This window comes from Anarhichas minor, unplaced genomic scaffold, assembly GCF_050575085.1.
Source record: "Anarhichas minor isolate MPS153535 unplaced genomic scaffold, ASM5057508v1 ptg000054l, whole genome shotgun sequence".
Lineage (NCBI taxonomy): Eukaryota > Metazoa > Chordata > Actinopteri > Perciformes > Anarhichadidae > Anarhichas > Anarhichas minor.
In genome coordinates, this window is record NW_027466500.1 from 3,922,501 (window position 1) to 3,942,954 (window position 20,454).

At 41.1% G+C, this 20,454-nt stretch overlaps 3 protein-coding genes across 3 annotated transcripts in view; 1 reads left to right on the top strand and 2 right to left on the bottom strand.

Moving 5' to 3' along the window:
* The window catches only part of srbd1 (S1 RNA binding domain 1), a 40,489-nt gene extending 30,138 nt beyond the window's left edge, over positions 1-10,351 (bottom strand). Inside the window, exons 1-13 of the mRNA XM_076075793.1 lie at positions 10,272-10,351; positions 9,765-9,829; positions 9,106-9,517; positions 8,722-8,961; positions 8,368-8,534; positions 7,889-8,006; positions 7,606-7,744; positions 7,371-7,467; positions 7,022-7,208; positions 1,878-1,981; positions 1,181-1,288; positions 860-1,017; positions 1-13 (exon numbers count right to left, since the gene is read on the bottom strand). The exon at positions 1-13 is cut by the window's left edge and continues 78 nt beyond it. Of these exons, the coding sequence (XP_075931908.1) occupies positions 1-13; positions 860-1,017; positions 1,181-1,288; positions 1,878-1,981; positions 7,022-7,208; positions 7,371-7,467; positions 7,606-7,744; positions 7,889-8,006; positions 8,368-8,534; positions 8,722-8,961; positions 9,106-9,517; positions 9,765-9,829 (1,808 nt within the window). The 5' untranslated portion in view covers positions 10,272-10,351. The remainder of the gene's footprint in view (positions 14-859; positions 1,018-1,180; positions 1,289-1,877; positions 1,982-7,021; positions 7,209-7,370; positions 7,468-7,605; positions 7,745-7,888; positions 8,007-8,367; positions 8,535-8,721; positions 8,962-9,105; positions 9,518-9,764; positions 9,830-10,271) is intronic.
* A 1,198-nt stretch (positions 10,352-11,549) lies between these two features.
* Positions 11,550-15,603, top strand: cd74b (CD74 molecule, major histocompatibility complex, class II invariant chain b). Its single transcript, XM_076075733.1, has 8 exons — positions 11,550-11,686; positions 11,785-11,867; positions 13,329-13,498; positions 13,850-13,914; positions 14,297-14,327; positions 14,424-14,636; positions 14,779-14,826; positions 15,035-15,603. Exons 2-7 carry the CDS (start codon positions 11,797-11,799, stop codon positions 14,817-14,819), a joined length of 591 nt encoding a protein of 196 aa, XP_075931848.1. The 5' UTR covers positions 11,550-11,686; positions 11,785-11,796; the 3' UTR covers positions 14,820-14,826; positions 15,035-15,603.
* Positions 15,535-18,601, bottom strand: LOC142931685 (SLC35A4 upstream open reading frame protein-like). The gene is made up of 3 exons (XM_076075734.1): positions 18,534-18,601; positions 17,648-17,746; positions 15,535-17,501 (listed from the first exon to the last, which is right to left on the bottom strand). Exons 1-3 carry the CDS (start codon positions 18,546-18,548, stop codon positions 17,304-17,306), a joined length of 312 nt encoding a protein of 103 aa, XP_075931849.1. The 5' UTR covers positions 18,549-18,601; the 3' UTR covers positions 15,535-17,303.
* Positions 18,602-20,454: the final 1,853 nt, after the last annotated feature.

Here is a 20,454-nt window from a genome sequence, read left to right on the forward strand (position 1 = left end):
TGAAGAATCTGACCTGAGAGCAGGGAGACGAAGACAAGAGGGAGGAAACACAATGTTGCTGATAAAGTATTATGTTGACAAGAGACTACGCTGTATAACCAGCTAATGTCTCTGCACTGTATGCCCTAAATAAATAAAATGATTTATGAACTCAACATCTGCAGGAAGTCCAGCAGCTGACAGTTAGCTGCTTCCTCAGATGGAGGAATGCAGCTCTGACCGGAAGTCACATGAGCTGGGAAAACATCAAACCTGTGAGCACACCCTGCTGGGCCCGACACCCAAAACATACCTGCGTCTGTCTGCGTTAAGTGTGTCAGCGTTACACAGTCAGTCACCCAGAGGGTGGGACCTACCCTGGCGCAGTGTGAAGCCACACCCACTGAGACACACGCTGCGACATACAGCAGAGCACAGCAGACATACAAAAACACACATGCACATGTGCACGCTAACAGATAATCATCTCACCAGGGTCATGCCAACTGGCATCTAGTCTCCGACATGCACACAAACACCAAAATGTAGGCCATCAGCCATGAATCTGGGATGGCACTTTAGTTAGCACAGTGTAAAAAAGTAGATTCATGATCTAATCTAGTTACAGAAAAATACTGAAAACAACGGGGCTGTTCCTAAACATGTAGCAATTTGTGTTTATGCTTCTTGAATGTATCAGCAACCAATAACATTATGAATAGAAGGGAATACTAATGAGGGAAAAGAAGTAGAGCTTCATTTGCATATCTGAAGCCTATGAGCCTATGGGTATGGTGTTACAAGGATTAGAGCCCAAACTGTTTTAGATGCAGAGGTAGGTGGTGCACACATGAGTTTAGTACACTATGCGGTCACTTACTAGTGGGGGAGAGAACTGCCAGCTTACAGCCATGTCTAAAGCCAGGGTCCACCCCCATGATGACACAGCCCCTCACTGGACAGACCAACAGCCGCTGCCGGAGGTTTCGCACAAACATGGCGATCGACTCCTTCTCTGCTGCACTTGTCAGCTTAGTCCTAAAGAGACGGGATGCAAGAGAGAGACAGAGATGGGGGGGGGGGGAAAGAAAAAATGTGAAAACGGAGGAGGAAAGAAAGAGGTGCGGTATGGGGAAGAAGAGGGAATAGGGACACAGCGTAAATGAATAAGACCCTGAGAGCACACACACACTCAAAATACCTGTAACTCCTCGTGAGGAAAGGCAGAATAAGCCTTTTATACGAGTCCTCTACAGCATTCTTGATGATTGCACGAAGCTCTTCTTTTGCCAACGTCTTCGGCCTCCACCTGCATTAAAACAGCGGGACAAAGGTTGTTGGTTTTTTTCTCTATGGGCCATTTCCACTGATAAATAAAATGTATAGAATTAAATGTGACTTCTGCAAACTCCCTCCCTCTCAGGAGAAAATATGTCACCCATCCCATCTCACACACAACAAAAAGAAAATGTTTAATGTTATAATATAAATAAATGTTATTGTATTTTCAAGCAACCAGAGTGTTGCACATATGGTGTAATATTAACAGACCATTCCTTTAAAACAAACACGACAGCCTCATGATTAAACATTTAATTTAATGTTAATTCTTTAACCTTTATTTATACAAGATGAATTGACTGAGGACATATGTCAACTTCACTTAATTTTTTTGTGTATTCCACATAACAAATGACAAGTTTATAATATGTTAATGACATTTTCTCTAACCTAAATGGATATGTGGATAAAACTAAATGATGCAGCAGAACGAAATGATGTGAGAGTTCTAGTTTAATCCTTGTTTCTACTGTAATTTGTTGAGAACATTTTTTAAGGTTTTGAGTTTCTGCTGAACTCGGTTATTTCTCAACGTAGAAGTGTGTCGCGTTTCTGACCTGTTGTTGATGCACCACCAAGTGAAGTCACTCTTCAACCTGTCGGGAATGTTCACCTTCACTGTCAAAATCTTCAGATTCTCTCCCCGGTTTATAGCCAGAGTCTACACACACACACACACACACACACACACACACACACACACACACACACACACACACACACACACACACACACACACACACACACACACACACACACACACACACACACACACACACACACACACACACACACACACACACACACACACACACACACACACACACACACACACACACACACACACACACACACACACAACCTGTTTAATGCAATACAACAAACTGTATTCAGTGCTCATGAACGCAGAGAAAAAGGAAGCAAATACTTTTAATTAACATGTGATTTGTACACACAGGGCTTTTTGGGGTTAGACAAGGTTACTCTACTGTTACTGTCTATGTATAAAAAAAACACACACACCCAAACCGCCACACAAAAACGAAATCTTTTAACTCTCCACAGAAGAGAGTGTAAAAGCGATGAGCCTAGGAGCGTATCCTGTGGCCAGGCCCGTCGTGTTGTGTGCTGGTTCCCCCCTCAGAGGAACTGCTACATGCTGTTAAGCAAACTGTAGTAAGTGTCTGACCTTTTCAGTGGGGAATCTTTAGCCCGCCGCAGAACAGGGCCAAGAAACAAAACGTCAATCTGGAAACCAAGCGGAAGAGGCAATCTGACAAATGCCACCACTACGCCACCATCAGCGCCGAGACCGCGAGGCCTACCCCCACCCGCACCCACACCCACACACGTGGTGCCACAACCATTACCGCTCAGCAGCACCCTCGGATGTGCTGAACACACACACACACACACACACACACACACAAAAATAAAAATGAAAAACACAGCTAATGGCACAGCAGAGGCAAGATTTAATGCAGCGAGCATGCTTGAATTATGATGAAAGTTAGATTTCTCTTCTGCTGGCATGTTCCCGCCCTCGGCTGACACACCGACTGTGATGAGATTTCTCAAACAATCTTCATCAAAGCACTGTTTAGCATGCCGTTGAAGAAAAACACTTCTTTCTGGATTCTCTGAACATCTGGGTAAGTCCCAATAGTGAAAGTTAAGTAGTAAATACAAAATGGCCCTTTGTTCTCAGGGTTCAACATACAACGTTTTTAAGAATATTTTGTGTATGGATGACAAACAAAATGCCGTTACATGTTTGTCATACATTACATGCCCTACACCGATTTAATAAATGTGCGGTTGAACACGTATAATGTGAAAATATTTTCAGAAAAACAAGATAAATGGCATTGGTTAAAAGTCTCGGATATATTTTGGTTCAGAATACCTTCGGCAATCACTTATACAGAAAAATGTCACCGTCTATACACAATGCTATGATGCTATGATGCATGGTATGCAGGTTCTATGTAACAGAAAGTTGCCAAAGCCGATCTTGCCATATTTCGCCTAATGATAAACATACATTTTAAGGCAATACAGAAACAAAACCTCAAAATGAATCTTCTCGTTGCCCAGTTGCCAAACCCTAACTGTGGTGAATGCAACTATGCCCCCCCCCAAAAAAATTTTTAAAAGATGTGGCCGTCTCCCACAGTCTCTTTTCCTTGGTAGCTGGCCGCTGCCCTCGCTGATGATGAACAACCTAGTGTCTGTATGTACGTGACGACTCTCACTTTCCGCCTGGGTTAGGTCATTGGTGGGAGATGGAGGGTGATCTCAGAGGAAGGGTGATGTGAGACAGAGTGTGTGTTTGTGTGTTAGACGGGCCAGGAGTGACATATGGCCGAGCACCGGCCAAACCCTGACGAAACCCGACAGAACGTCTTTCCTAGACGGTCCTTCATCCGTCCACCCGCCCCCGAGGGAGGGCGGTCAGCCAACGACCATCGTCTCTCTGTCTGTCTGCTTCGCTCTCTCACCCTTTCTTTAGAAGAATACCATCAACACATCCATCCATCCGACATATCAAGGACACACAAAAAGATACACACACACACACACACAGATTCACACACTTTTTTGACCTGGCTGACACACACGGGACACACTGTACAATAACAGTTGAACTGAATAAACATTTTCCATTTCAAAATTCTTTTCTCTTCCTGACTCACATTTCCAAACCTCTCTGCAGATTTTTCAGACCATATTTGACATCCAAATATAAATAGATAGTTTAATATGTAAATAAATGGTTTAAAATGTTATTTTATGAAGCCAAAGATTGCCTTTAATAAAAGTTAGGGCTTAGCTGTCGCAGTGCAAGAGGGTTGAATATATAACGGAAGCGAGCATATTATGTTCCTGATAAACAACGATAACTGCTGAAGCATATGGAATGTAAGCTCCATTTAGTGAATATTATTCTTATGACCGTACGGTTCCAGATAAATATTGACTCTCTAAACATCGATGGGGATAAGTCACCACAGGGGGCCGCGGCCCAGCACGACACACGCTGGTCCTTTAACACAAACATACGGGCTGCTCAGGGAGAACTCCGTACTCCTTCTGTCCGGCTCACGCTCTCTTATTTTATCCAAAAACAAACACGACACAGCGCGGAGTCTGAAGGTCTTTGATGGAAGAACAAAACTTCAGCTCAGGACGAGGAAGAAGAGAGAGGGAAAGCATCTCAATTAGCACTTAGTGTACTTCATAGTTTCAAATGTGGCTTTACCAAATGTGCTCGTATTTATTTCATTATCTCAGTTGTAAATATTTACCATGAGTACCAAATACCAGGGGTAAGAAAACTAGCAGGGGATTAAACAGACCAGAGAGCACTATTTAAAATAGTTAAATGACTACGCCATAAACATTTACATTTTTGTGTGGGGGCCTTCTTCTTAAAATATAAATCATTGTTAATATGATGTGTAACAAATATGACTGCTATTTGTTTTATCATATATTGAACCAGCGGTAGTTATCATCTTCTTTACAAACACTAAAACTAAGTGTTCGTGTATGTGAGTGACAATACAAATAAACTTGTTTTTCTCCACCTGTCCATCAGAAAAGAAGTGTTCAATTGATGAAACAGTTCCATTTACCCAAGCTGCTCTGCAGGCGAGCCCCACGCCGAAGCGCTAAACTACCATTTGATCGCAGCACAAATCGCATTAAAAAATAGCCCGCTGCACATTCAACAAACCCGCCCTGGCAGACTGAGGAGCGTACCGGCTGCTAATAGCTATGAGGTAAATGTGAAGCCGAGGAAGAAGACCTCAAATCAAATCTGACGGAATTAAATCTGAGCTAAGCATCTCCACTCGATATGTCAAATGGCTTTAAGACATACTGAAGACCAGAGCTCTGTACACACTAACTTTAGAGAATGAAGGAAACCGCTACATAATTCTATAAAGGAAAACATCAAACAGGGGACTTTTTACATCCCATAACTCTCCATGATAGAAAATGATTCTATTTTTTTTTTTTTTTTGGGATGAAATAAATTAATAAATTAACTGAACATTTTGATAACCAAATCAAATAGAAAATACCAAAACGTTCTCAGGTTGCAGCTCGTAATTGTTAGAATTTGCAGCTTTTCTTGTCTTGTGTGATTGTATAATTAAATGTCTTTGGGTTTTGGTTGGTTGGACAAAACAAGCAATTTGATGACATCCCCTAAAGTATGTTACAGACAAAACTATTAAAAATAGTCAGATTAACTTAAAATGAACATTAGCATTAGTCGCAGCCCCATACCTTTAATCCCAAAGTGCATTTGATGCAGACATGGGGACTGAATGTTCATGTTTCATCCTTCTTTAGTCTTACTACTATCTTTATATTACATATTGGTCTTTGTATGTCATAGTCTAATCATTTAAAACCTGTAAAATGTATCCCTTTATTAATTAACTGGCTTATTTTGTCTGGCACCACCGCCTTTTCTATCCCTCCGTTCATAAAATGGTCCTTTTCCGTTAACAATCCACCAGAGCTGGGGCTTAATAAAATGTGCTAAAGCAAACAGGCGAGTGTGTGCTCACACACATGCCTACTGTCAAAACACATCTCCCACCTGCTCCCCCTTTGCAACAACTTGACGGCTAGAAAAGGTTCATTTTAGCCGGAATCCGACAGCTAGCAGGGTCACGGCAGCCTGTGGATTAACGCTCCATGACAAAAGCGAGTCATCGAATTAAAGGCCTCTCATACACGGGAGAGGAGGAGGGAAAAGGGGAGGTGTGGAATGGAGTGGAGGGCTGAGGTTTAGTCAGAAAAAGAGGGAGGGAGGCAGAGCGAGGCGAGAGAGTGACGGACGCACCTCAGCGTCGCTCATCTGTTCATTCTGTCCCTCCCTTTAATCCCCCCTCTCTCCCTCACCCCATCCTTCCGTCCGCCTGTGGGCCCAGCAGCAGTAGCTGTCACTACAGGAGAACGCCTGTCAATCAAAGCCTCCTAATCCAATGGCATGTCGGCAGGGGACATGTCACATATGTTAAGAGGAGAGAATGAGGGGACTTGCAGGGTGTGCTTGTGTGTGAGCCAGTGTGTGTGCGCATGAATGTATGTTTATGTGATTGTATGACTGTAGGGCAGAGCGCGGTTGCCAGAGAGTGTGTTGTGGTAGAGAGGCAGCGGGTGATGGAAGCTGTGGTGACACATGAGGCCCGGGACCAACTCTGAGTAACCCACTAGTCACTAGAGGGACTGAGGGGGAGCAGAGGAGGCAGAGCAGGGCACAGGAGGGGTACATGTGGAGGCACAGGCAAGGCTAACTGCGACTGACATGGCTAGCATTCAGGAGCGGCACAGATGAAGCAGACAGAAATGACACAAACACAAACAGATGGTGTGCATTTGTTTGAGAGAGAGAGAGAGAGAGAGAGAGAGAGAGAGAGAGAGAGAGAGAGAGAGAGAGAGAGAGTGTGTGTGTTTGTGTGGATCAGTCAAGGCAAAAAACACAATACAGGTAAATGACCTTCAGAATGAATCAGCATACTTCATTAGTTTTTCATGTGTATAAATTGAATGTGTCTTTTATTAAAGCTGTATTATTATTAGCTGTGTTAACCTAATTTGCAGGCCACAGCTCTACTTCAGGAAGGAAGGAAAGAAGGAAGGGAGGAAGGAGGAACCATAAACTGGTCTGTCTTGCTACCTGATGGGGCTGGATGCGTTGGATGTTGCAGGTGAAGTCAACGTAGAGGTGGAACTTGTCAATGTCCTTGTTTTTGTTTTGCTGGGCCCCGGGTTTCTTGTGGCCTTTGACAGACTTCTCCTGCTCTTTTTCCTTTAGTGCCGTCTTAGACACAGAAGACTGGATGGTCACAAAGCTGTTCTCACACCTGAGACACAGCAAGAGAGAAACACAGAGGGAGAGCGTGAAGGAGGAGGGCACTGTATCATTACCAATGTAGCAGGTACAAGATACTCTGGTACTAATATCAATGTAACACAGACCACAGTGGAAATTAAAATCAAAACGTTGCATGTGAATATGTTCTCACAATGTTTTCACGTAGGTGAGTGTCTCAGGGTCTTTGGCTATCATATCAGCCAAGATGTGCTCCACACCTGTCACCACTTCTTCCACCGATGACAGACCTGACACACAAAAACACACCATACTTAAAAACAGTCCACTTGTGAAACCTTTAATGAGCTCTATAAATATCAGAGCAAATTGAATTTCAACAATGTTGAGGGCTGTTTTTAATGTCTGAAATAATGTATATGTCTTACCTTCAGTACCAGGTTTTACCCATGCCTTTAGGTCCAGAGTATTCGGTGAGTCCATGAGTGCAGAGGCGGCCGCCTCAAGGCCGAGTGCTTTGGCTCTGCGAGCCTTCGTCAGCTTACTGCCTTTCTTGTAGGGAGAATACTACACACAAAGACAGACGCACAGGACTGAGATGATTGGTAAGGATAGGTGTAAGAGACACATTCTGTGAAGATATTGATATTACGTCGCCAAATGTAAATTTAAATGGCAGATGTTGCTTTAGCATAAAAATGTGATTCTGACCACGTGATCCAGTTCATCAGCTGATCGGCAGCTCCTCAGATTTTGTTCCAGCTCAGCTGTCAGAACCCCGTCCTTCTTCAGGGTCTGAACCACAGACTGGGTCTTCTTGGCTAGACAGCTGAGGCAACACACGCACATACACAAGTAAACAAAAAGAAAAAGAGAAACTGATTAAATATACAGAGCAAAATGATTACACAGACACACACAATTAAGTGACACACATGCACACAAGTAAAACAATCACAAAAATGTGATACTGTTTCAGGCCTCAAAGCTTGGCCACTAGCACCATCTAGTGGCCAATGTCCGACATGCCTGCTCAGCTCATGAGAAAACATTTCAGTTACAGCTGTATAGATTAGACTCTGTACCTAAATGTGCTTGTGAATGCATTGGATGAGTGCTGGCAAGAGTAGATGATAAGGTGTATTAGATTATTATATTTGTGTTAAATTTAAGACGTTTCATTTGCCTACCATAACTCCTCATATATCAGCTGGACGTCTCGCACAGCATCGGCGTCCATGTGGTTAATCATGTCTTTACGGTAGCGCACCATGAATGGCACCGTGTTCTCCTCACGAATCAGCCCAATGATATTTACACACACCCATCGCTCCACACATGTCAGGGTGGACAGCAGCTGAGGGGAGGGACACATGCAAACAGTTCATCTATACACGCAAATAGTTAAGCAGGCAGAAAGACACCGCCCATATAACCACCAATTATTTACTTTTCAATAAATAAAAATGTTTGTCCACTGTTAGTATCTTGGGGCAAGAAACACTTTTCCACACATAAAAACACACCAACAACCCCATTAGTACCTCTATCAAATCCCAGTTCATATTGAGTTCATTCCTCAGAGTGTTTGCTTCTGACGATGCTAAAGCAGTCGGTCGTCCCAAGCAGGCGCCACTGGTCTTCTGTTTCTTTTGACAGGGCTCATCAAAGGTGAAGTCCTCCTCCTCCACTTCCTCCTTCTTTGCTGTAAGCCCAGCTAGTGACGACCCCTCGCCTGCCCATCTGTCTGCCTGATGGCCGTCTGACACGATAAATGACACCCTCTACAAGAAAAAACATCAGACAGAAAGAAGAGAAAAACATACGGGGAAATAAACAAAAATATGAATAAATGTCATCTTCTTGTTGTGCGTGTGTGTGTTTGTATGCAGATATACTCCTACTACTAAAACGTTGGTGAGTCTTACCTCCTCCTTCATTCTGATACTTGGCCCACTCTCTTCGGCCTTCTCTCCCTCTGGACGGTCAGGTTGTTTTGCTCCTTTGTTTTCTGCAGCCTTATCATCTTTTTTGCCTTCATCAATACATTTCCTCTTTGCTCCAGCCAACACTGCTGCACCAGAATCCTTCAGAACTTTAGGGGTCTGTGTCTTTCGCGCCGCTGCAGGTTTGAGTGGTGCCCTTGGTTTAGGAACTTTTGGCACTTTAGGCACTTTGGGTGCTTTTGGCTCCTTTGGTTTAGCGGTTCTCTTGGCAGCTGCTTTCTTCTCCCCGGCTGCTGCAGGAGCTTTGGCTGCCCTGCTGGGGGCTTTTGGCTTTGGCTCTGTTGGCCTCCAATCATCAATATCCTCATCACTACTGATTGTCTGGGAAAATGACCTGATGGTCGAGTAGATAACAAACGTGGAAAATCATCAAATTCCAAGAACTAGAATAGGAGTTAGCTCTTTCTGCTACATTAGTATGTTTACCCCGGGTTAACCTGCACTCCTTCAGCATTATAAAAACTGTCTAGTGTCTCTAGTGGATTACACATTCTTATTTGCATACGAAAGTATCTGTCCGTTTGGCAAAAAACAGAAAACCCAGATGCTGTTGTTGCACAAAATTAATCAAAATCACTTACAAGTCGGAGTCTGAGTCTCTGATCTCCACAACTTTGGCAGTTGTTGTTCGAGGTCTTCGCATCATCTGTGAGAACATGGTGTTAGTTAGCTAGCGTTACATAAAGCTTTTACGTTACCGTTGAATCGGTTAGCTAGCTAGCTAACATAGTATCGTTAAGGCTTAATTGTTAATTGTTCAGCAGGTTAACGTTAAGTTAATCCACAGATGTTAGCTAACTCTATATCATGTCGTCAGCAAGCAATGGCAGTTACACAGAAAGCAGGGACACTATATGTGTGTTAACTTGAGCAGCAACATTTAATTTACAGAAGCAGACATGGACTTGAAAACGTTTGCTAGCCATCACGGTAATTAACGTTAAAGCTTATGTTAACATTAGCTGGTATTTTAAATTTGGCGCTGTACGCTGACGCTAGCTAATGTTAGCTTGCTAAATGGCACAAAACATGGCAGAGACGTGTATGACACTATCTTTAAACAGAGTAGAAAACAAGTGCATTCATACCGTTAAAATGCTCAACGAATTTGTGGGTATTCCGTTAGAAATCGTAGCTAGTGCAGCAGCGATGTCTACTTCCTGCAACAGTACGGGTTCAACCAATCACAGAGGGCAAAACATTTCCATCCTCTTCGGTTGGCCAATGAGCTTACAGGCCTCTACCGCCCCCTACTGGACTGGAGTGTACTGCAGTAGGTTGGCAAATACAAATGTTCTTTTGGTTTCACGCTGATGATTCAAGAAGCTTTGAGACTATCCCCATAGTGATTGTAAATTAGCATCTCAATATGTCCAGTCTGTAAATTATGAAACTTATACAAGAAAGCAGGGAAACTTTGGTAAATTGAAATCCCTATGAATAACTGAGACTATATGTAGGCTATTTGACCCTGATTTTATTTTGACTTATTGTAAATTTACCAGTCTCACTCTGGTCTCACCCCATCTCTATGTTCCCCACTGCGCTCTCACTTAAATCAGCCACTCCTTCTCAAATGTCAGACTTTCATTGTACTTCCATTTCATGTTACTTTTTTTGTTCCTCAAAAATGACAGTCAAAACTAATAAAAACCCAAATACTTGTAATATAATACTAATATTAATAAACAGATAGATAAAACCAGTCAGAGTGAAATTTCCAAAAATGGGAACTGCTTTAATTGAGGAGAAGCTATACAAAAGCTGCTTTGTTTTAATAAGTGTAGATCATTGGACTATTTCAGTTGACCGAACAACTCTGCAAGTATACACAGAATGTACATACCTACATATAGATATACAGAGAGGCAAGACGACATGATCCCAGGAGATGTCTGATCAGAATGTGTTGATATTTATTTGAAATGTGTATAAAAGATATTAATGAAGTATAATATATATAAGATAATGACAATGTGGGGGCTGCTGGAGATTGTGGGACTTAAAAATTCGGTCAGGGGCTATGATTGTGAGCAAACTTGAAATGAAAAAAAAGTCTGCTAATACCAAATCACTAATACTAATAATATCAATACAGTAATCATATATAATTTACTATAATTTCAATCTATTACCCATGGTACAGATATCCATTCTTTATATTCCTAGTAATTCCTAGTAATAATCTGTCAACAAACATTGTATTATTTACAAATCTAAACAACATGGATATAAAAAGGTAATTTAACGTTTCAACCAGTTTCATAGTTGCTATATCTTGGCTGCCTGGTAACAGATGATGAGTCATCATGAGGAACCAATCAGAAATTCAGTTTGGAAAGAATCCAGGTGGACTAGAATTTGGTTGTTCAGGATGTCAGTGTGGGTTTTCCCCAGCTTGTTACTTTCAGTTCCTTGTTTCTTCTCAGCCTTTAAAGTAAAAAACTCGCTGAATTCTGCCATTGACATTTGTGAAACAACTTGCAACTTGACCTGAATTAAGGTATGTGACTGTCCTGACTGTAAGTGTATGTTTGTGTTTAGTGTCAGCAGCATCACATTCAACCTGCGTCATGTGGATATGTATGTGCGCTTTTCCAGGTTTGTGTGAAGATGTCGGACCCCGAGACCTCAAACCAGCCTCTGCTGGCAGCTACCAACCAGCAGGCAGCCAATGCACAGGGGTGAGGATTTTGTATGTTTATTTATCTCTATGGGGTCCCAACACTACAGGACCAAAAAGTTGGTCCTCACAAAGTTTGCAACCACTTACCGTAAATGATGTTGGGTATTGTTATAAAAATAGAAAAGAATGAGGTGTCTTTTTATAATATAAAAAGAGTTCCCTGTGAGATGTAATTTTGTCTTAACTATGTCTGAAGTTGAATTAAACTAAAGTTTGTATTGGTGGGACCAAACCATAACATTGATTAAGCATGTTGTAACACATGTATAACTAACTAGGTATACTTTAATTAAAAGGTAACCATAGTGTAAATCATTTGCTCTTCTTCAGATTTGTTAATGCATATTTTTCATCTGCCAATTAGCCATTGATTTCCATTTATCTACAATCAATAGACTCTTGAAACTGTGTTGACTGTGTTGAGTCTGTCAGCACTAACTAAAACATTACCAAACAACAATAATGGTAATGCTTAAAGCCACTTTAGGCATTGTTTGATATTAGGCTATATTAACAGAATTGACTTGACTTGAAAAATTGACTAACTGTGATAAAAGTGATCTCTGCTGATTTATTTTCATATAGTACATAAATTAATGGAAACCAATAGATGTGCGAAAAACAAGGAAAATACATTTATACACTCATGGAGTTATAGATAAGGATATCAATTTATCAAAATAAAGGCTACAGTCCTTCAGATGGGTTGTAATTCAACCAAAAGTCTGTGGATGTCCACGTGGAATTGTCTCATTTTATTCCATGAATTTTGTTTTCATGAGTGCTATCACTCTAGACTGTTTTTAACTTGTTTAACATCAATTCAGTACAGAATAGACGTAACAGTTAGCTGAGATTTAAAAGCGGTCTCAGAGAGGACATGTCATTTAAAGTAATGGGAATTTCCAAAGGAGGCCTTGTAAGCTAAAAAAAAAATGAAAAGGGCAGAAAAATCCCAAACTTTCACTCAGTGGTCTGCTTGGCAACAACTGATTTCATCTCTCAGTTGGTGGTGACGTATACTGTTGACGGTGAATACCACGGCTGAGGTTCCTGTTTCAATGAAATGCCGTGAATCTCAGCCTCCAGAATGTTTCTCATATTTGCATTTTCTGCACCCTCACTTTCATATCCATCTCTTTCTCCCGCATTAAGGTTTAGTCCATATGACTTCCTTGTTAGTGGTAGATATCAATTAGCAGTGAGTGTCTTTATTCCTCTTTTTTTAAATCATCAATTGAGAAAGATGCACTGATCCTTGAACAGTTAAAATGGCTGATGCTCAACAACGTCCCGTCAAAATAAAGTATTTTTCTTCATTTCTGTCCTCATTTGGTCATTCTGTGTTTCTGTTCCTGACTGAACTTCAATGAGTGAATGTCGAACAAGTCCTCCAAATTAAAGCTTGTTTCTCCGCTCTACTCTCCTCACCTCCTCCTTCCTCCTCTTTGCTCTCCAGTGGCCGCTCCTCTCGGGCCTATAAGGTGGCGGGTCTAACCCTGTTGGCCTGTGTCCTGATTGTGGGCCAGGCGATGACCGTCTACTTCGTCTTCAGCCAGAAGAGCGACATCAAAACTCTGCGGGAGCAGAACGAAAACCTGGGGTCAGAGATGACGAAGTCACGATCTGGTGAGGAGGCCAAATTCAGTTCAGATCCTTGTAGTCTGTTGACATTTAGCAAAATGTCAGAAAAATCCCCAGTGACCTGCAATATTACTCATTATATTTATGATAGATTAGTGTACTTCCTCTTTTTTTTTCGAAAGCAAGCTGAACCTGATCTGAAGTCTGATGGGACTTTCTAGAAGTTTTATGTGCGTTTCCTAAACAAACCGCATAGCAGCCATCTTTGGCTGCTATGCGGTTCAAACGAGTTCAAATGAGACTGGATCCAAGATTCCTTTCTAACTTTCCCTTCCTGAGTGGATCTGCTTTTTGTCTTCTACCTCTCACGCACACTGTTTCTCTTTGTGTCTGTAGTCGCTGTGCCCATGCGGATGCCCATGAACGCCTTGCCCGAACTAATGGCTGTCTCTTTGGACGACGTAAGAAATAATATGCCAATACCAGATTGGTTGATTTTTTATTTTATTTTTTTAACACATTTTTGATATCGATTCCCTACATTTGTTTTGTAAAGCAGGACATTTCAAATAGACTTTTCATTGATGTCCGACAGGTCTTTGGTGTTTTTGTTGCATATATGCTGCTAAAGATATCATCTGACATAGAAGCCAAGCAATTTTATCCGTCAGGCTCTAGTTACAATGGAGGTGCAGGTATATTCTTTAGATACAACGATACGATAAATAAATAAAAATCCATCTTTAACAAAGTAACACTGATGTTTCTGCCTTGTTTCTCTTGTGCAGTTGAGGATGTGGTCTTCATCTTTTTCTCTGTTTTGTTTCACTGATTCTACTACAGGATTCTTCGACCGAAGTCCCAGATAAAACTGGTATGTTCTGTATATATTTACTCTATTCATATGTATATATATACACACACACACATATACACACACACAGATTAAACTCCTCTCCTCTCGTCTCAGTCCCTCAGCAGGCCACCATCTGCCAGCTGGAGGCGGCTGGTGTGAAGCCTCTGCAGGTGCCGGGTTTCCGCCCCGTCTGTGACGAGCGCGGCCTCTACCGGGCCCAGCAGTGCTTTGTGCAGCACTGCTGGTGTGTGAACCCGGCCGACGGGCAGCAGATCTCTGGATCCCTGACCAAAGGACACGCCCCTTGCGGCGCATCCGTCCGCGCCGGTGAGATGAGATAACTGGTCATGAAGTCACATTTATATTTATATATTTAATAAGGGTTCAGAAATAATCGTTACGTAACGATTATTTCTGAACCCTTGTTTGAGCTACGATGTCGCTGACGGTGACGTTTCTGTCTTTGTAGGAAGCATAAGCAAACTGTTGACTCTGCCTGATGCTGCGTGATACTGAGGTGAGTACACATCTGGTGTTCCTCTGCTTCTCCATGTATGTATCCGTGTATTTAACATCTGTGAGCATTGCTGTATGTAGGAAGTTATTGTATACCGCTGTAGTTTCAATGCAGTTTAATTCTGTCCCATCAATAAGTGCTTTTTTCAGACTTTCAACTGCTTAATTTTTTATGTTGTGTTTTCTGTTTCTCTTTTGGGTAATTGAAGCTGACGACATCACCTCCAGACACGAGCAACAGTTCAACACCAACTCATTGTTTATCCACTTCATATGTGTAGTACTTGAGAAGCACATAGGGTTTTATATACTGCTGATACATTTACAAATAATTACATTTATCTGCTTGCCATCGTCTTATAAGTTTGATACCCATCTGCAACCTATACTAAATTGACACAAGGTGACTTTTGCTATTGATTACATTCCTCCATCTGTCAGCTGCTGTTTTTTAAATGTCTGGTTAAAGTTAAGGATTTGTTGGTTAATGTTTTTTAGACTTAAATGTTGTTTATTAAGATATTGTCCCATGTCAGTTTGACTAAAACAGCCTTTCTTTATATTTGGAAGTTTGTAAAGAGCGGTGAATATTTGACTAAATATACTTTTATAATTCAGATAAACAGCATCGTGTCTCTAATGTCTGGCTAAATGAGGAGAAACATATTGAAACACATTTGGGCACAATCAGGAAACAGGGACACTCCACTTTTGAGACAATGGTAAACTGTATTCTCCCCATTTATTTGAACAATCCAAATAAAAATCTTAATCACAACTCAGGTGGATTTCTTTTACAATATCACAAAGGAATTTTAAACCGAGTGAAACCCCATGATGACAAAACAGTGAAATAAGGCACCATCAATTGACCCATATTCTACTTTACACAGCATGTCAAGTGTTCAAAACAAGGAAGTAAACATGCAAAAATAAAAGACGGGACATTAAGAAACAGGGAGCATGCAATACAAAGACAGTAACACAATGATTGTCAATAGGCACAAGTTGTTTGTGTGTTCCAGTTATCAAATGTTCCAGTCAGAGTACAAACTAAAAGGAGCACAACCTCAATCTGAACTCAAATATGGCTTTTTGTGTCTAATACTAGTTACAGGCCTGACTGTGTACAAAAGCATTGTGCGTTAAATCCAACTGCAGCAATACAGTACCTGTGAAAAAGAAACCTATTTGTGGGTTTAATCGTAAAGGACCTGCAGCTACAGCATTATTTATGGATGTAATATTGACATTTATCCATTTTACACATGAAGCTGTCACCACATTCTAGTAAACGTGTCACTGTATCACAGACTTTCTTTGACGGGTTTTGATATTTCTTGGACACAAAAAACTAAATCCTTGATTAATGAAAGACAAAGTAACAACTTTAAATCCCTAAAACTCACACAAGTGCAAAAGATCAACTAGTTTCCAGCATATGAAATAGGAAGCCGAACCCCATCAGGAAAGGCTATTGCACACATGGCATGAGATGATAACATTTTCAGACCAGAGTAGACACTCTTAATAATATATATATATATATTTATATCATAAAATACTCCAAATACACACCTTCATGTCTTGATAAAACAAGTGCAATTAAATCTACATCTTTCAAGAAAATGCTCACTTTGGCGTACGTTTTCATTTTCTAAAGCAGTTTGAGGAGGAATATATAGAGAAGTATTTATTATTGTGTGTAATTTGTAGAGTCATGGGTTATTTTTTCATGAACCTCTACAAAGATAGTCTATAATTTAAAAATCGAAATGTTTTACAAAGTGTAAAATTGACCTATAATCGCATGGAGAGCTGCAAAGACATCACACCATATTCTGCTCCAATACCTCCAAAAATGAAGGGTTTTGACAGGTTTTACCCTGAAGAGCAACATGAGTGTGAGGTGAGAACATCTGTACAAGCGTTATCACCCCCTGAGCAAAAAAAGTGCACATTAGTAAAGGCTGCTATAATTGATTTCTGACCACTAGAGGGCAATAAATGACACATTTCCTCTTGGAGAGACTAAATATTTATCTGTACAGATAAAGGGTTATGGTGCGTTTCTCTCTAGTGACCCGCCTTAAGAAAGGAGATGAAATAGCCGACACAGCTGGCCTGCACATGTGGATAATGGTCGGTCTCATTATGCATCAATACATCTTCAGAAAGCACATATTGTGGGGAGGACAAGGTTGAGGACGGAAATCAATTATGGCAGTTTTAATGATTCTCTTACAGGCAGCAGTCTAAAATGTAATCATAGACCATAATGGAAAGAAATACAGGGTCTCCTTTGTTCTGATCACCTGAGTTCTGATTACTCCATAAATTGGCTACTTAAGAATTTCCCTATTTATGTGGAAGCTGAAAATGAAAACTACAGAAAAGTGTTTTAATGAAATATGTATCTGTTCCCGTTTGTAGTGGCACCCGAAGCTTGTAGATGTCTCTCCTGCTCTTCCAGTCTTCTTATTTGGAACCTCCTTTAAAGTTGCGTATGTAGTCTTTGACGGTGTTTTCAATGTTGGGGACGGCATAGTTTTGTGCTGCATAGATACCTGTACACGTGCCTACGACAACACCCACCAAAGCTGGAGAGCGAAGCCTTGCAACAACGTACCCGGCCAGAAAACCCTTCAGGAAAGGAGACCCCAGCAGACTGCCTCCCTAAGGACACGTGGAAAGGAGACGTTAGACCTGGTGCATGGTAGTCTGACCCGTGGTTTCATACCTACATACGTTTATTAACTGTGAGCACAACTCAAGGCAGATTAACCTGTGCATGTAGATATTAGTGCATGTGTGATTTTTACCGGAGGAACCCCAGCCTGTATCTCATCCTCCATCCGTCTCTGAATGTCTTCCAGCTGGTCCTTGAGGTCCACCAGGTCCTTGAGCTGGCCCAGAGGACCCTGCATGACACAGAAACATACAGCAGGTTAGTGTGAGTGTACTGATAAGGAATGCAACACAGATCTACAATTCATCAACACTAACTTAGTCCACTAGTTTGTTGTTGAATAGTGTTCAAACTAAACTGCCTGATCACTCATTCACTACCCTCACATAATGTAATGGTTAGATAAGAGGTAATCAAATCACCTCCATCAGCTAGCATACTCTCATTTCTCTCTTCTCCTCTACTCCTCTCCACTCCTCCTCCCCCGTTTCCTCTCCACTCCTCCTCCCCCCTTCCCCTCTACTCCTTCTCGTTTCATTTGCTCTCCTCTACACCTCGTTTAATCTCCTCTTCCCCACTTTTCCTCTCCTTTCCTCGTCTCTGTATTTCCACAGTACGGCTAACGTTCGTTGCTAAATCAGCTAAATTAACGTAATTTAGCGATAGATTAGCAGTTTGTCCTCAGCTCATTGTTTTGTTTTAACAGCTTATTTATGTTTGGTGTGTTTTTACGACACCTTCCAGCTGTTTACAACACCCTCAATAAATCTATCCGTTAGCAACATTTCATTTTATTTTAACGTTAGCTAGCTAGTTAACAGCAAACTAACGTTACATAGCATTTAGGTTCAAGCTAACTAAGCTAAGCTAACAAACAACAGACTGCTAGGCTACGATAGCTAACTGTTCTACTTCATAACCTCTGCTGAGTGACATGGTCAGTTAGGCGGTTTGTTTTTAACACTAACTTAAACAGTATCTACAATATGAAGTTAGCGGAGAAAGTTTAAAACTCCGACCTTGTCACCTGCCATAGCTTCAGTGTTCAGTAAGTTAAAGTCGCTCTTCTTCTTCTTCTTCTTCTTCTTGTGGCTTTGTTGAAAATCGACCTTACTGCCCCCTACTGGATAAACAACAAACCTACACCGGGATATTATAGGGAGGCCAAATACAGAAGAAGACTCTTTCAAAATAATACCTAATTATAATGATTGTATGTGTGGATACTGATTCAGGGTTTACAGTAATTGGATGAGCCTTCTAAAATGTTATCAACAGACGTCTCGTCTCATGTTGAAGCCCCGTAAATTCCAAGTCGCAATTTTGTGATAAAGCATAATTATAATTATTGGTTTCACACACACCCCTCCATATTTCTAAATGTCTCAGGTCAAGCACTTTATCCTACAGTTAGTGCAGAGGTCATATGATGCATCAACAATATCAAGCCTATTCCACAGAAGGATGTATTTTGAAACATTAAATCGACACTGTAGTTTATATAAACCCCCATATTCTCACTGACTGAGAGGAGATGAGAGGAATCAATCCCATTAGCTGGGGTTTCTCCTGTAGAGACCGTGCAGTCTGAGCCTTTTAGTCCTTTGGTGCTGGAGAGTCTGCATGAGAGAGCACAGCTCTAGACACTAAAAGAGAGCAAAAACTATGAGAGAGAATTTGACTGAATAAATTCAGAGTCAGAAGGATAAAGTGTCATGGAAGCAATGAGACGCCGTACTCATTAATCACTATTTTATTTTAACCATCACTGCAACGACCAACAGCCTGAAGAAGGAAGGAACATTGTGAGGATAAAATCGTAGTGAGACGAGTGTTTTCCCCCCTAGAAATAAGATTACACAATTTGAATGATAACATGGACTGAGTAGCATTTCCCTATCAAGTTAAAATGAACAGGTCACCAGTATTGAGATCCTAGATGACGAGCCACAAGTGTGATTCGCAGAGCGACTGTGAAAGTGAGAGCAAATAGCAGAGCGTGACTGAGGAGGATGGAGAAAGGAAGTATTAAACAGAGAACAAGAGAGTGATGACTGCAAGAAAAACATAAACTTCAGACTAATTTTCAAAAGGTTAATTTTGCCCAAATATGATAGACTACTCTTTAGACACTTGGTGGTTTCTCACTTTGTTACTCGGGCCTGAAAGTATTTAATCCTCACATTCTGCAGGACGGACGGTCCATTAACCTTTCCTTATTCAGGATTATTTATCACAGGACCAACAGGATTTAATGGTGTGTCCAGTGTGGAATAAAATAGTCTTTTGCATTTGCTTTTTGCGAGAGATGAAGCACCGCTCACGCACAGCAGGCTGCAAGAGCTGGAGGAAGCGATGGAGGTAAGGCGTCTCTGATCTTCAAAGCTGTTGATGGTTGAGGGGAGTTATTGATTTTGGCTGGGGCATATTTGGCTGACTAATCTTTGGAAGCCGCTGTAAAAAAATGTAATTGAAGCCTGTGGTGCAATCATCACAGCGATGTGCTTTAGGGAAATGTATAGCAAAAACACCAGGGGCAGACTTTTATGTTTGAGCTGAGAAGAAGAAGAATCTGTTGCAACGTCAAAAGACAGAAGGTGATCAAAACAAGCAGTGAAATAAACATGAAATTGTTTTTATTCAGTGAACAGCAAAACAATGAATAATTCTGACTTGTATAGCTTTGTGACTAAAGCTTCATCAATTATTAAACAAGCCCATCTGCATTTTTACTCTTACATTAGGAAAGAGATTCATATTAATACTCCAAACAGTGATTGCAATGCTTGTTTGTGTAGATGTTCTAATGCAAAGGCTGGGGGGAAAAAAGCCCTCTGCACATCTGTTTCAGGATATATAGGCAAGTGGTGCACATTTTGAGGAATAATAATAAAATTATACTTCATAATCAGTGCACTGGGCACATCTAATGTCTTTTAA

What these genes read in the sequence shown, in the direction of transcription:
- LOC142931685 (XM_076075734.1), bottom strand. An exon ending in TACAGGCTGGGGTTCCTCCG is followed by an intron (nt 17,502 to 17,647) that starts GTAAAAATCACA and finishes ACGTGTCCTTAG; the next exon opens with GGAGGCAGTCTGCTGGGGTC.
- cd74b (XM_076075733.1), top strand. Translation starts at nt 11,797, where the DNA reads ATGTCGGACCCCGAGACCTCAAACCAGCCTCTGCTGGCAGCTACCAAC. An exon ending in GATGACGAAGTCACGATCTG is followed by an intron (nt 13,499 to 13,849) that starts GTGAGGAGGCCA and finishes TTGTGTCTGTAG; the next exon opens with TCGCTGTGCCCATGCGGATG. An exon ending in TGGCTGTCTCTTTGGACGAC is followed by an intron (nt 13,915 to 14,296) that starts GTAAGAAATAAT and finishes ATTCTACTACAG; the next exon opens with GATTCTTCGACCGAAGTCCC.